This window comes from Diorhabda carinulata, chromosome 4, assembly GCF_026250575.1.
Source record: "Diorhabda carinulata isolate Delta chromosome 4, icDioCari1.1, whole genome shotgun sequence".
In the NCBI taxonomy this organism is placed as follows: Eukaryota; Metazoa; Arthropoda; class Insecta; order Coleoptera; family Chrysomelidae; genus Diorhabda; species Diorhabda carinulata.
The window spans coordinates 3,176,975-3,190,960 of NC_079463.1; the positions used below are offsets into that span (position 1 = coordinate 3,176,975).

Here is a 13,986-nt window from a genome sequence, read left to right on the forward strand (position 1 = left end):
TCGTAGATATAATTCGACTCGATTCGTGTAATACAACGCGCATAAGGTAACATATGATCAACGTTGCCAGACTTTCAAGTATGGATATCGAGAAATAGGTTATGTTTGTACGCTTTGTACAATTTTCGTGTGTTTGTGGAATTGACAAAATGCACAGTGATGAAATAAAAGACGTTTTAGAGTTAAATATTTTATTGTAAAACAAAATGTTACAAATAAACATAGGTGAAGTATAATGCTCTTTGACAAAGCGAAAAAATATAATTTTCATCTAACGTTGTAAATATAAATTAGAGAGTAAACAATAACAACAGAAAAAATGGCAACATAGCTGAATCTATAACGTAATTTACAATTTTACATGATCTTTTACAAATACTAGCCTTGTTGCCACTTTATCTCAAAAAATATTACTACTTTGAAAGTCAGTATTGTATTCAAAAGGCACTCCTATAATTTAAGTCTTATACAGGTGGGGGTTAGAAACTAGAAAACACGGTCAATCTACAGAAGGTACATTATATATTATTTGGGGAAAAAATTAATCGACCGACATCTCGGAAGATTATTCACACATTTATATAAGTAGATAATAATTCAATTTTTCATGTATACATATATATAATATCTATATCTACAATTACGGAAGAACAATGTTCAAATATTGTCCAGTCAATGACTATTTTCTTGTGTATTTATCCCACACTACTTACCCTCTATTTCAAAATCTACCCTGTGCCGAGGGCTGGTGAAACATTTTTCATTGGAAATAAGTTCGTAAATCCATAAATTGATTTGTTCTAAGCAACTTTTATTCTATGAAGTTTTTTCTGCAAGTCAATACTTTTCGAGTAATTTTTAGGTGAGAAAAACACGTTTCCGAACGATTTTTCGCGAGTAATTGGCGAAATATACATTTAATCGAACAATTTGTAGATAACAAGATGATAGTTTATATAAAAAAATGCTTATTTATGAATTATTGTTTGTTAAAAGTTGATTGGTATTTTCAAACGCCAAAATGAAAAGTTTCTATGCAAAATAACTAAAAACCAATGCATTTTTCGTGGAAAACTTATAAGACTTTTTTAAAGTACTTTTATAAACCTTTATTTTTATTTATTACAGAAGTTCCTAGCATCAAAACTAAACGAGTTATGTAGAGAATAATTTCTATTTTTTCGTTGGAAAAAAATCGTTGCCACTTTACAATTCATTAAAGTACTTATTTTTGGGAAAAATTGAGCTTGAAGTGAGAAAATCATTTACGTAATTTAGAGAAAAATCGCATTTTCTTCAAAATAACTCAAAAACTATTAATGGTACGTAAAATTTTGTATACTACAAAAAGTTTTATTTTCTGAAAATTTTGGCGTTTAATTTTTTTTTATATGGTCAAAATTGAGTTAGATATGGCCGTTTAAAGTTTACGTGAGTTTGCGCAGAGTACCTTTTAACATGAACCTTTTCAAAAATCTAAAAAAAACATTAATTTATATGACCTTATAGCTGTAAAAAACACCTACAAAATGCTTTTTTTAAAGAATTGATTGCTTAAAAACTAAGCGAGTTATGGGGAAAAACCACAAGCACATTTTTGTAGAAACTAGAACATGCATATTTGTATATTGATGAATAGTTTTTTATACGACGTTAATTTGAAGTATTTACAGATAATTACACGCTCGAAACTAGTATTTTATTAATTTTTTCGAATGGGGGGAAGTTTTCACCCCTAATAAATAAAAATCAACCCCCGGCATAAGCTTAACTTTAAAAAAGAGAGTACATAGAACCTAAATCCAAATTTTGATGCAAATCGATATTATTTAATCATTTAAATAATTGTTTAATAACATAATAATTATTTTTTAATAATAATTATTATAAGGGGTGGTTGTTAAGGACCGAAAGTGGTTATAAATTATAGTATATGAAAAATACACTTTTTCCCGTCATTCACTGGACATGTAAGACTCATAAGCGCTTTTTGGTGCAGGGTAAAATATTATAAAATTTAAGCTCTTTTCGAGACGCCTCGTATATACTACGCTAACAAATTACCTTTTGGCTAGTGACTAGAATGCATCTTTATGAAAACTAAGATTTTTATTAGTTAAACAAATTGTTAGTTACCTAAAAACTAAGTTAGTAATTTTTAGTTATTATTGTGATAATATCAAGAAAATATGACTTTTACTTAAATTCTAATGATATACGTAAAATTTTATATTTTTTTTTTCTGAAAAGGTAACGCTTTTCTTTGGCGGAAATATTAAAAATTGTGCTCAAATCATTAAAGAATCCAACGTATTAGTTACTCACAAATCCAACTAAAACTCATTCCATCATAAAATTAAAAAAAAATCTACACCTCTACTTTTATTAAGAACCACTAATTGACATACTTGTTAAGATGTAGAAGTTATTAGGTATAAACAAATATATAAATAAAACAGCGCTTCTAATCAAAATTATTAAAACAACTCTGCAAAGAACTTCGTATAACAATGACAAGTTGCTTGTGAAGTATCAGAATAGATCATCCCAATACACTAGCAAACGATCTGTACCTGGATGATTACAATAAATGTCTAAATTATTTCAAGTAGTGCTCATGGACCCACCTTTTAGATAAGCCACTGAATGTACGAGTACGACAATCATCAAATTAATATATTTGTATGCAATAGAGTACGGTAATAAAGGATATACAAAAAAATGATTTTTTGTGTGTATAAATGTATTTCAAGTTTTGTACATCTAACAAATGATAAAATGTTTCGATTTTCTAGGTTATGTTTAAGGTGTTACTGTTTTTTTTACACTTATTTCCTTAAATATCGTTTTGAAATAGTTTTCGATGGAATAATATCATAAAAGGCTTTTGTACTTTGGTAAAATTAGATTGTATAATATGATAATTATGAGATTTGATTGTTTTTAGGTATTATTTGTTGTAAAACTATACAAAACGTATATCAATTGACTACTCGATGTATAATGTGCATTTTAGTTCATTTTAGTGTTTTATTCTACCAGAGCTCTCTAAAGTAACTTCGGATAAAGTTGGGTTCATCGCTTTTTAACTGTTTTTTCAAATATTTCAACTGTTTTTTTGATAATTTCTAAAACTATACTTGTAGTATATTAAAAGGAGCTCCAGTACAAGCTTATTGATGAATATGAAAGTTTAAAATTACAACTAGGTTCAAATTCTCTGTAAATATGAATAGTGAATTGAAAATTTGAAGTAAACAGAAACAATGAAGACACACAATAGTAGTTCAGCGGATCCTCATTAACCATAGACATAATATTACTAGACTGGGCATCGATAAAAGTCGTGTTCCAAGATTATAATGACACACAAAGAAGGTTTCAGTATAGTTATTTCTATAAAATGTTATAGATGTTTCCTCTAACTTCTATTTATCTATTCTTTTATCTCATTTTACTAGTAGAACAGAGGTAGTTACTTTCTTGGCACACCTTTTCAATACAGAAAGTGCACGAATAACGTATGTCTATGTCATTGCTATGTCTATGTTATTGTCGCCAAACGTCATTTTAGGGAAGACGGTCGAAATAACAACATAGGCGTTCAGATATAATTTCCAGGGGGTCAAATTATGTCTTTTTGCTGTTGAAATTTTGCTAATTTTTCGTAGTTTGGAGATTCTTTGAATATGATGGAGTAAATTATAACGTGTTGGATTTTTTATGAAAAATTTGGCAGTTGATACACACATTACGTCAATAGTGTTATAACTTTGATTAAAGTGATATGATTGTACTGGAAAACAAAATGGAAGACAATTTCGTTCATATGAACGAAATAAATTCAAAAGAATGTTATTTATATGTGATGTACTGAAAATTCAATTGTATGTTTTGAAACTGTTCTTAACTAAAACATTGATTGAGAACAATCATAATTACTTTAATCAAATGATTGACAATTGAGGCACCACATATGGTAGCTTATTACATTTACACGAGATAGATTAAAGGTTTCTTCTGCTATATTTTTTCTACGTAGTTTCCGGGGAAGGTACCAAAAGCTCCTGTTCTTTCGCTAGAACCGACGTACCAACCGTCGTCGCATTTTTCTAAAACGTAAACCGTATCTCCTTCATTCAGTTCTAATTCGTCATCGTTTTGAGGTTTGTACTTATATAAAGCTCGATATCTGCAACAAAAATTTATCATCTATCATTTCTGGTGAGGAATATAAAATGTTTTTATAAGGGTAAAATGAATTGAAAATGTGAATGGTTGCAATAATGCTGTATGAATGGTTGCCTACCAAATAGGCTCGGTTACCAGGCGTTGATTTAAAAGTAAAAAAAGGAGCCACAGATCTTAAATTAGTTGACAAGGATGGCTAATGCATATGGCGGACGGCAATATCCGTTTTACCATAGGCGTGCTGTATAAACATTATTTTGTATATAAAAAATAAAAAAAAAAACAGTAATACGATATGAATTACAGTTATTTTTTAAAATAAAACTTAATCTACTTACGGTGTTGGTTCACTTGGAGTTTCTATATGGAGCGCTTGACTGAGTAAGGAATTTTTGTTGGTATTCAAATTTCCATACGAACTGTTGCTAATAACTTGAACCGGTTTAGCGTGATAGCTAGAGCTTAATTGTGTTCCCGATAACGAAGGTGTATAGCTGTGAGAACCCATCGATTCTTTACCGCCTAAAGAACCATTATGTAGAAGAGAATGGGCCGCTGGAGACGCTACTGGTTTCGTATTGGAAGGAGGTGGCGTTTGAGGGTCGATCAGAACTTCAACGTAGTTAGCAGGGAAGATACCTGTAAAATAAAGTTATAAGACTATTAGTTGTTGAATTTTATATTAGAATCAACGTTTTTTTTATTTATAATAAAAGAAAATTAATTTTTCCACCGACTGCCGCTTTGCCCGAAAAAGTAGTAAAACATCTAACAAGACTTACGTCAAAATTATTTTGCACGATTGTATATTTCTTTAGATGCTTTTGATGATTCCAAAAGAAACGAAAAGCGTTTTTATAGTACAAATATTGTTATTAATTTGTTTTGGGGGACGTTACCTGTTAAGGCATCATGTATAATTTCAAAAAACCTAAATATTTTCTGCTTGATTAAACTCACCTTTCCTTCCACCAATTTTTCCTTCAAACCAATTATCATCTATTTTTCTCGTTATTACTACCAGTTCACCTTTTGCAAGTGACAGTTCCAAGTGGGTTTGAGCGACGAAATTATATTTAGCTCGGGCTTGTCCTTCGTGGGCCTTTCGAAGAGTAGATTTCGCCTTTAAACCTTCAAATGGTATAATCTAGAAAAAATTTATTACTATTATTATTAATTTAATATTTTTATCATTGCTGTAACATTGAGAATTGCCCTTTGGTCCAGTGGAACTTATACGACGATGATGATAATGATAAGGATGAAAGTTCAATAAAATTTTTAATTGATAAAAAAGTGGAGGATTAAACTTTACCAATAGAACGTAAAAACGTATACCTATAAATGAATTCTATTCAAAGATTTCAAAAAAAAGTAAGTGGACGCACCTTGGTACATTCAAACCAGTAGCTTCCATAAGGATCTGAATATAGATACTGTTGACCAAACTAAGACGAAAACTAACCTTCCTTGCTCTGTGGTACATCTAACCAGAAAGGAGTACATAGTTAAGAAAATGATCTGGAAGTCTGGAAGATCTAACTTAACTCATGAAAGTTTAAATTCTATAGTTTAACCATGACAGAATGGAAAATCATCCAAACGCCTTAATACAACCACTATTTCAATCAAACAACACTAGGAGACTAAAAAAGAAGTTGGGAATAATCCACTAATAGATGGAATCTTATTACTCCAATCATAACTTTTTGATTGCTGTAGTAATTGAAAGAAAGTTTGTATTTGCAAGGATAAATCTAGTAACGAAATTACGGTCAAATCAGCTGGAATTACATTTTTACTTACTTCTACATAATTAGCAGGAAAAAGTCCAACCATGGCGTTCAGTTCACCTTCATACCAATTCTTGTCGATTTGTCTTCTGAGATAAATGACGTCACCTTTTCGGAAAGTTAGTTCTCTAGACGACTGACCGACGAAATTGTAAAGGGCTCTAGCGCAAATACGAGGATCTGGAAACGAAATTTTTGTTTATAGAACATATTGTGATTGATAGATTTCACTGAGGTGGTTTATGGTCTATTCCACTGTAATATTTTTAAATCCAGATTAAGTTCTTCATTTTTCTTATGCACTCTATCAACTTTGACAATTTGAGTGACTGTCCATGAATATAAACCATATAAATGAAATAAAAACGATTAAAAAAGTTAAATTTCTTTTTTAACTACCAATTCTTAAATAGTCGACCTTTGGAATCTGCTCCTAAGTCTTCTATTATGAACAACTGGTGGACAAAAATAGTTTTTTGTTTTTTTTTAAATGATAACCTTGAAGACTTACCTGGAGATCGAGGTCTTTGTTTCAACGAAGGGCTAAGATCGTCGAAGTCGTCGTATCTATTTAGGGATATTGGAGATTTTTGGGAGGGAATAAAATTGTCTGTGTGTCGTCTGGAATTCATGTCTTGAAGTTCCTGTTGAAAGATTTGTTATTAATAATATTTGGAAAATAACACAAAAAAAGTTGAAGCAAGTATTTTTTTATTATCTAATAATTTAAGTTGTGGCAGATTGACATTCGAATAAAATATAAATCGACAAATATAAATTAAAATATTTTGTTACGTGAGGTGATTCATTACGTACCATTTCCGAATTATTATCAACACAGCGTTAGCTTTCTCTGCTTCGGTTTGTTATTCCAAAGCATTCAGCCGCCACACCCGCCAAATTTAAAACCTATTTACGATAACTTACTTGAAGTGACTTGCTAACCTGCAGATATTTCTTCCGCCTCTCTTCTTGATAGATTTTCTTCATGGCCTCTGCTTGTCGATGCGCCAGCTCGTCTTCGCTTACGTATTCTTTGATTTCTTGACGAACGGGCGTCTTGTAATGGATCGTTACTTCGTTTTCCACATATTTCCTTGGCGATTCTGTAAGAATCAAACACATTTTTATAATCACAATATTAATTGCGCACGATATTTTTTATTTTCTCAGTTAAATTTCCTCAAACCGGGCCTGGCATAAATCGAGAAGGTCGCGCGAGCTTCCTGTTCAAGTAAATAGATAGGAAATTACACTACAAGCAATTAATTTGTGAAAGTATCGTCTTTAGTTACTAATGATAATGTGACAATGAACTAATAATAAATTAGTAAACAATACATTGAACGTGATGAATGAAAAAATATGCAGAGCTGTCAAACTCAATTTTGTAAAGGGCCGTATATTAAATTTTTAATTCGTAGGTGGGCCAGATTGAAAATAAAAAAAGATGAAGAATTCTATTATTATCATAACATATATAAACATCCATAGACTCGAGAGCCCGAATATTTAAAACATCCGTAGAGGAATCGAAGTTTATAAGCTCTAAAAAACATTATTTTTCTTTCTGTGACACATTGAGATCGCGGGCTATATTGATACTGGGGCCGGAAACGGCCCGCGGGCCTTATCTTTGACATGAGTCTCTTAGAACATAAACTCCTTAATCAACAAGTTAACAACGTAAAAATTTAATTTGATTATCTATAAAATCTCTTCACACTCCTGGTATTATATAATAGATGAAGGTATGTTTATTACTATAACACTTCCGACGTTTCGATAACCAAATTTTCGTCTTCAGACATCGTCAGACAAATAATAGTGAATGTTGTTGGTGTAGGATATTATAAAATTAACAGATATGAAATAAATACTTTTTTACTTAATCTGATTGGACACTTTTAGATATCTTCGTGTTTGATTTGTCATCAGAATACTAATCAGAATACTTTGTATACATACTAATGAGGTTATTATGTAGGTTAATAATGTTAACTTAAAACTTAAAATATTTCTAGTTGTATCACATTTATTTAATGGTTTTTTCTGTAGTCTGTTTGGATAATATACGTTCTTTTGATCTTCGAGGGAAAGATACGGGGCTGTCTAAGAAAATAACGAGTGGAGACATAGATATAACTCGGTTTATGCTTTGGGCATAATGACGCGCAGGCCAAAAATTCAACTTTTGGCCTTTACAATAAGTAAATATTGAATCTTATCTTAACAATTTGTCTAGGTCAGCATTTTAATATTTAATTTTCAGAATCGGTGAATCATTTGAAAGTATAGATCGACAACAACAAATAAAACCGGTCGAACTAAATCGAATAATACCGAGAAAATAATGAACGTGAATATTTTTTCATCTTTGTATTTAATTTTACTGAAATTATCTTCGCTTGTTATATTAAGTACAACATCTATTTGATGACAGGTGTCATATTACGGATGAAAGTACGTACTTTCTAGCGAGGTACGAAATAAAAATATTCGTAATACATCCGGTACTAAACGAGTAATTTAAACAGAAAAAATATGACCACAGCTGGCAATAGTAAATGAATTTTTAGTCCTCTGCAACAACTGAATTCATATGGTAATGTTTACATAAAACTACCTCCTACTATTGAAGCCGAAACGCGCGGAAAACAACTTTATTTTATTCATGTAGAGATTCATAATCCCCAAAAATAGTTATTAATTTCTAGACTAAATAGTTTTTGAATTATATCTTTGACAAATCAATAATCATAATCGACATTAGGTAGATGGGTGATTCCGTTCTAACTGTGATTTTTTGTATTCAAAATTTCAAGATTTTAAAATTTAACTTTTCTAACTTTTTTATGCATATTATTCATCTATTTTACTGTAAAAATAAAACTCTAAGAGGAATTTACTACAACTTCAAAGTATCACGAGCAAGACACAAATGTCGGATTTTGAGTTCCACGGTACTGACTCATTTATCCACGGTACTGACATGGTAACTTAAGATATTAAACAACAAGTGCATCAATTTTCCTCAGTTTGATCATAAACATTAGAATTTATAAGGTAATTAGTTTAAATCATTTGTTACGACAAAAAAATTAATAATTTATCGGTAAATTCTAGGAATGGACATGACACGGTACTGACATTCAAGTGATGTAGTATAAGTTTTCTTTAAGTGGCAAGTTATATTGTATAAAAATAATGTTTAAATATCTTAAGAATTATTCAATTAACACAAAATTTTTATTAATTGATTATTAATTAATGACTAGTACAAAAAAACAATACAGGACATTGAATATCACAGTTAGAACGGAATCACCCAGATGTAAATTGTTTATACCAAAATTGCAAAGTAAATCTCAAAGTAGCAGTTAATCTGTGTATATATCGCTTTATGTTAATCAGAAAATGAAGCAACGAAAGCAATTTTTGGTAGACTGTTGACGTCATTCTCAAATAATAGCGGATAGTCCATCTTTTGAACCAAGAACAGAATAATCATCCTGTTCCTAAAATCCATTGTAGAAACTAAAGTATTCTGTACATACTAGCTGACCCGGCGAACTCTGTTTCGCCTTAAAGGCAATAAATAAGCCGATTTTTGAATTTATTGAGTTAATTTTTTTATTATGTCCGCGCCTAGCTCCTCTCCAACTCAACCGATTTAAATGGTCAATGCTCAAAAGAAAGAGGCTGTTTCGGCGAGTGTTCTTAAACCAAAACAAACTCTGTAGCTATATTAGAACCTGAAATATAGATCTTTGAATGTAGAAAAATTGCCAAAAACCTACAAAAATCCATAACTCCACATTGAATGTCCACGCCTATCTCCTCTCCAACTCAACCGTTTTTAGTGTTCAAAAACTCAAAAGAAAGAGGGTGTTTCAGCGAGTGTTCTTAAACCAAAACGAAGTCTCTATCTTGAATAGAACCTGAGATATTGAGGATAGAACGTGTGTATGTGAAAAACTCCCATAAGTAATGTACAGGAGGAAATCGCATTTGAGTATACCTTGAGAATGGTGAAAATTTGATGAAATCCGATGGTTGATGGCTGATCTGTGCATCAATACCTTTCATTGAAAAAAAAATTAAGCAAATCGATTGGGTAGAACGCCTGAACGGACTCGGAATGGAAATCATCAATTTTTTTACGTGCAAAGTGTCAGTTGAAATTGACTGGTCTTATATTTTTTCCGATTTCTGCTGAAATGAATTAATTTTAATAGTAAAACTCGGGTCAAAAACACGTCATATGTAACAAAAACTGTTCCTTTAATGGAGGTTCAACAGCCTTGATTGAATTTGAATATGAAGCAGTGATTTATTATAGAATTTTTGAACAACAAACGTACCTTTCACAAATCTAATAGCGTTTCTAACCATCATTTTCCTTTCAACTTTCCATCAACACACTTTTATTACCAATTCACACACATTTTCTTTAACGCAATCTTTTCTTTTATAAAATATAATTGATCGAACGAACAACCATTGACTATGACCGACGAAGAAAGTATCATAGTTTTAAGTTTCCCCATTTACAACTGAAAGAAATGTCTATAAAAGTGTCACGTACTTTTTCTTTAAATGCCCAGCGTCGTCAGCTGCTCATTTTAAACTATTCGTGACTGTGCACACTACGCCAACAGCACCATTAATAAAACGAGGAAAATGTAAATATGTAATCTCATGAAATCAACCGCATATTACAAGGAGAAATGACAAGCAAAACAAAACGCTTAGTGAAAAGACCCAAACTTTTGTATAAAATAAACTTGAAACAAACGAAAGGAAACCTTTTTTTTATTGAAATAAATAAAAAATACTCGGTATAAGTGAAGTTTTCTTATTAATTACACACACAACAGAGTTGTCTTAAAATACTGGCTATTTATAAGGTTTCAATTTGATATTGACAGACACACACAGTTATGATACAGCCTCTTAATCAATTTAAAGCTTTCTGGTAGATCATATTTTTTGTTTTGTGGTGATGCGATGTATAATTGTTTATACGCGAAACAGGGAAACTCCAAGTTGATTCCGCAAACTTCCACCGACTGGCCTTGCGATTTATTTATGGTCAACGCAAAGGCCAGACGTATGGAATCATCGGTATACGAGGGATATAAGTCATCCTCTCCTTTGTATTTTCCTTTTATGATTGTTGCCTCATTCATATTATTCATCACCTATTTCACAGTCAGTCTTGTTCCATTGCACAGTCGAGGTTGATTAATGTTACGCAGCATGATGACAATTGATCCTACTTTGATTTGAAGGAAACCAACTGTTCCGGAAGAGAATTCTGAATGGTCGCATTGAGATCCTTGACATCTCTATCTAGGAAAACACGCTGAATAAGCTTCTCTTTTGAGTCTGTAATGTGACAAAAATCTGTGGTTAATGTAATGAATCTGATCGATGTGTCCACTGCGACTTTGTTATTTCCAATGTCTAACAACTGCTTTGTAAACACATTTGCAGTTTCATCTTGTTACAAAAATACTTTCATGTTAACAGTAAAGTGTCACGATAACAAAATATCAACAAAAAAGCAGCACATAACTTGAAATGACACTACCACAAATGATCATCGAAGTAAAAAAGTTCTCGCGCACACTTTGTCTGAGGTATCGATCGACATATTAGTTGGTTGTCAAATGTCAAATGTTATGGTGGGGTTCAGAAATCTAGGTTCGGAAGGAAATCATACTGCTTATTTTAATCACTTCGTAATACACGATTGAACGGTACGTAAAATTCCGTCCTGCACTTCAGTGACGGCTTTTTTGCATGGAGTTTATCAAAATAATGATATTGGAATAAAAAACCACTATTCAATTGTTTGATAGTGCTATTGTTGTTTTTATATTCGTTGTAACTTCTAGAATTCTTTGTTAACCAACAGCTGAGGTACTCGAACGGTTTGGTTTGGAAATTATGGATTAAACGTTACCAATAATCATTTATTACTTTACATATAGATAAAAAATCTGGATTTTATAAATTACCCAAAAACTTTGGCCAGTAATTTGTTTGAGGACTTAAAAATAAGTATTAACAATGAAAATAATAAAAATAAAATGTATAACAGAAGATTTAAGATGGTTCCGTTTAACTATTTCTTATATATGTTAAAAAGTTTTTATAAATTAAAGAAAATACAGTCGATGTCATGTTTATGTTTGTATAAAACAAAAAGGAAAGTTAACATATTTTGCTGAAGGCTAAATCCACTTTTACTTTCTTGAATAAAAAATGTGATAATTTAGAATTTTGATTATACTAAGTATCTTATTATACAAAAAATAAGTGTTGTTGAAATCTATTTCTGAGAAAATTTGAGGCGACTATAAAGAAATTTCTCGAAAACCCGACGAAAAATTTTCAAAACCTACGGAACAGTATTGAAAACATTCACAGGACGGAACTGTCTAATGTGAGAAAAAAATATGAAAAAATTAATGAAATGAATGATAATAATTCAAACCTTTGGAAAATTAAACAGCTAAAAATAAATTCAAAACAAACTAAAAAAATGTTTTACTTACTAAAAATTATATTATCGACTTGTTATTTTCTTGTTACTTTCTTCCAAATAACAATTTTACGAGTTAATAACTTTTTTGAATCTACTGGTTATAAATTTTTGAATAAACGCGCGAAAATTTTAGTGACTGTGCAGTATGTTAGACTGATCGGTTAGGAAGCGTAGAGAACAGCCGCGACCACGTGAACACACATTTTAGAGTACTTATAGCAATGAGCAAGAAGGATTTACCAGTGTCTGTTGCTTGACGCATCGTTATTCGTTTTTTGATCAAAGATAATGTAAAATCCGCGGAAATTTATCGGAAACTACTTGAGCAATTCGGGAATGAGTGCCACTCCTAGACTCAATTGTATTATTGGTGTCCGCTTTCCAAAGAGGATAACTTGCCACATGCGTGGTGCCCCAGAACAAGTTATACCGATAAGATCGTCAGCGCTGCGCTATAGAAAACTCGTTTTGGGGAAACCAAGGCAGTACTGACCGCGATATGGCTCAAGAATTGGGGATCAGTGTTGGTAGTATTTAGCAAATGATTCACGAACGGCTGAGTTAACGCAAAATTTCAATAATGTAGGTAACCAAGATTTCTGAATTTTGAGCAGAAATTCGCACGCGATATTCCCATCTGTGGGGCGATATTGCTACAAGACAACGCCAGACCACGTTCAGGTTTGTCCACGATGGAAACGATGATCGAGTTCAGTTGGGAAACACCCTCCTTATAGTCCAGATTTATCGCAATGCGACTATTATTAATTTGTTTCATTGAAAGAGGCACTTGACGAACAATGCGGCGGTAGAATATTACGTGTGTGAATGGTTACGTAACAAACCGAGAGATTTTTACGAAAAAAGTATCTGAAAGCTTCTGGAGAAGTGGTGGAAGTGTGTGAGAATTTGTAAAAAATTTCAGCCCTCTAACTTAATAATCAAATTTTTTAAAGCAAAAATCCGGTTTATTCTTGAACCACCCTCGTATTATTATATATTTATATTTTCCAAATTTTCAAAAGTTTGTTTTGTGTGCAAATATAAAATGGGCTCAACATAACGACAAAATTTTCCGACAATTATTTGAATATCCTTATAGTTTGGAACGATGAAGAAAGTTTGGGAAATTTGTTAATTAATAATCGTCTAGTTTGTTACAAAATGATTCAAATCAAAAAATTCTAACGGTAATAAATTCTTTAAAGTGTTTAGATTGTACCTTAATTTTTTTAGATTTTCCAATTTACTTCAAGTACGTTAAAAAAATTTATTTAATTGAGCGAGGTTATTTCCAGTAGTAAATTCAAATTATTAATAATGGAAGTATAGTTCTAATAATTGGAATTTTTTTTAGTTAATTTTCTCCTCTTTAAGGCACTTTTCTTTACATTAAAATATGTATAATCTCAATGATTCAGTGCTCAATTTACCACCTGGTACAAC

The 13,986-nt window shown here is 31.3% G+C and overlaps 1 protein-coding gene across 1 annotated transcript in view; it reads right to left on the reverse strand.

The window, feature by feature from the left end:
* Nucleotides 1-241: 241 nt before the first annotated feature.
* LOC130893328 (uncharacterized) overlaps nt 242-13,986 on the reverse strand; it is a 91,671-nt gene continuing 77,926 nt past the window's right edge. The window contains exons 25-30 of the mRNA XM_057799338.1: nt 6,912-7,090; nt 6,496-6,628; nt 5,998-6,164; nt 5,152-5,338; nt 4,530-4,830; nt 242-4,192 (exon numbers count right to left, since the gene is read on the reverse strand). Coding sequence (XP_057655321.1) covers nt 4,024-4,192; nt 4,530-4,830; nt 5,152-5,338; nt 5,998-6,164; nt 6,496-6,628; nt 6,912-7,090 — 1,136 coding nt within the window. The 3' untranslated portion in view covers nt 242-4,023. The remainder of the gene's footprint in view (nt 4,193-4,529; nt 4,831-5,151; nt 5,339-5,997; nt 6,165-6,495; nt 6,629-6,911; nt 7,091-13,986) is intronic.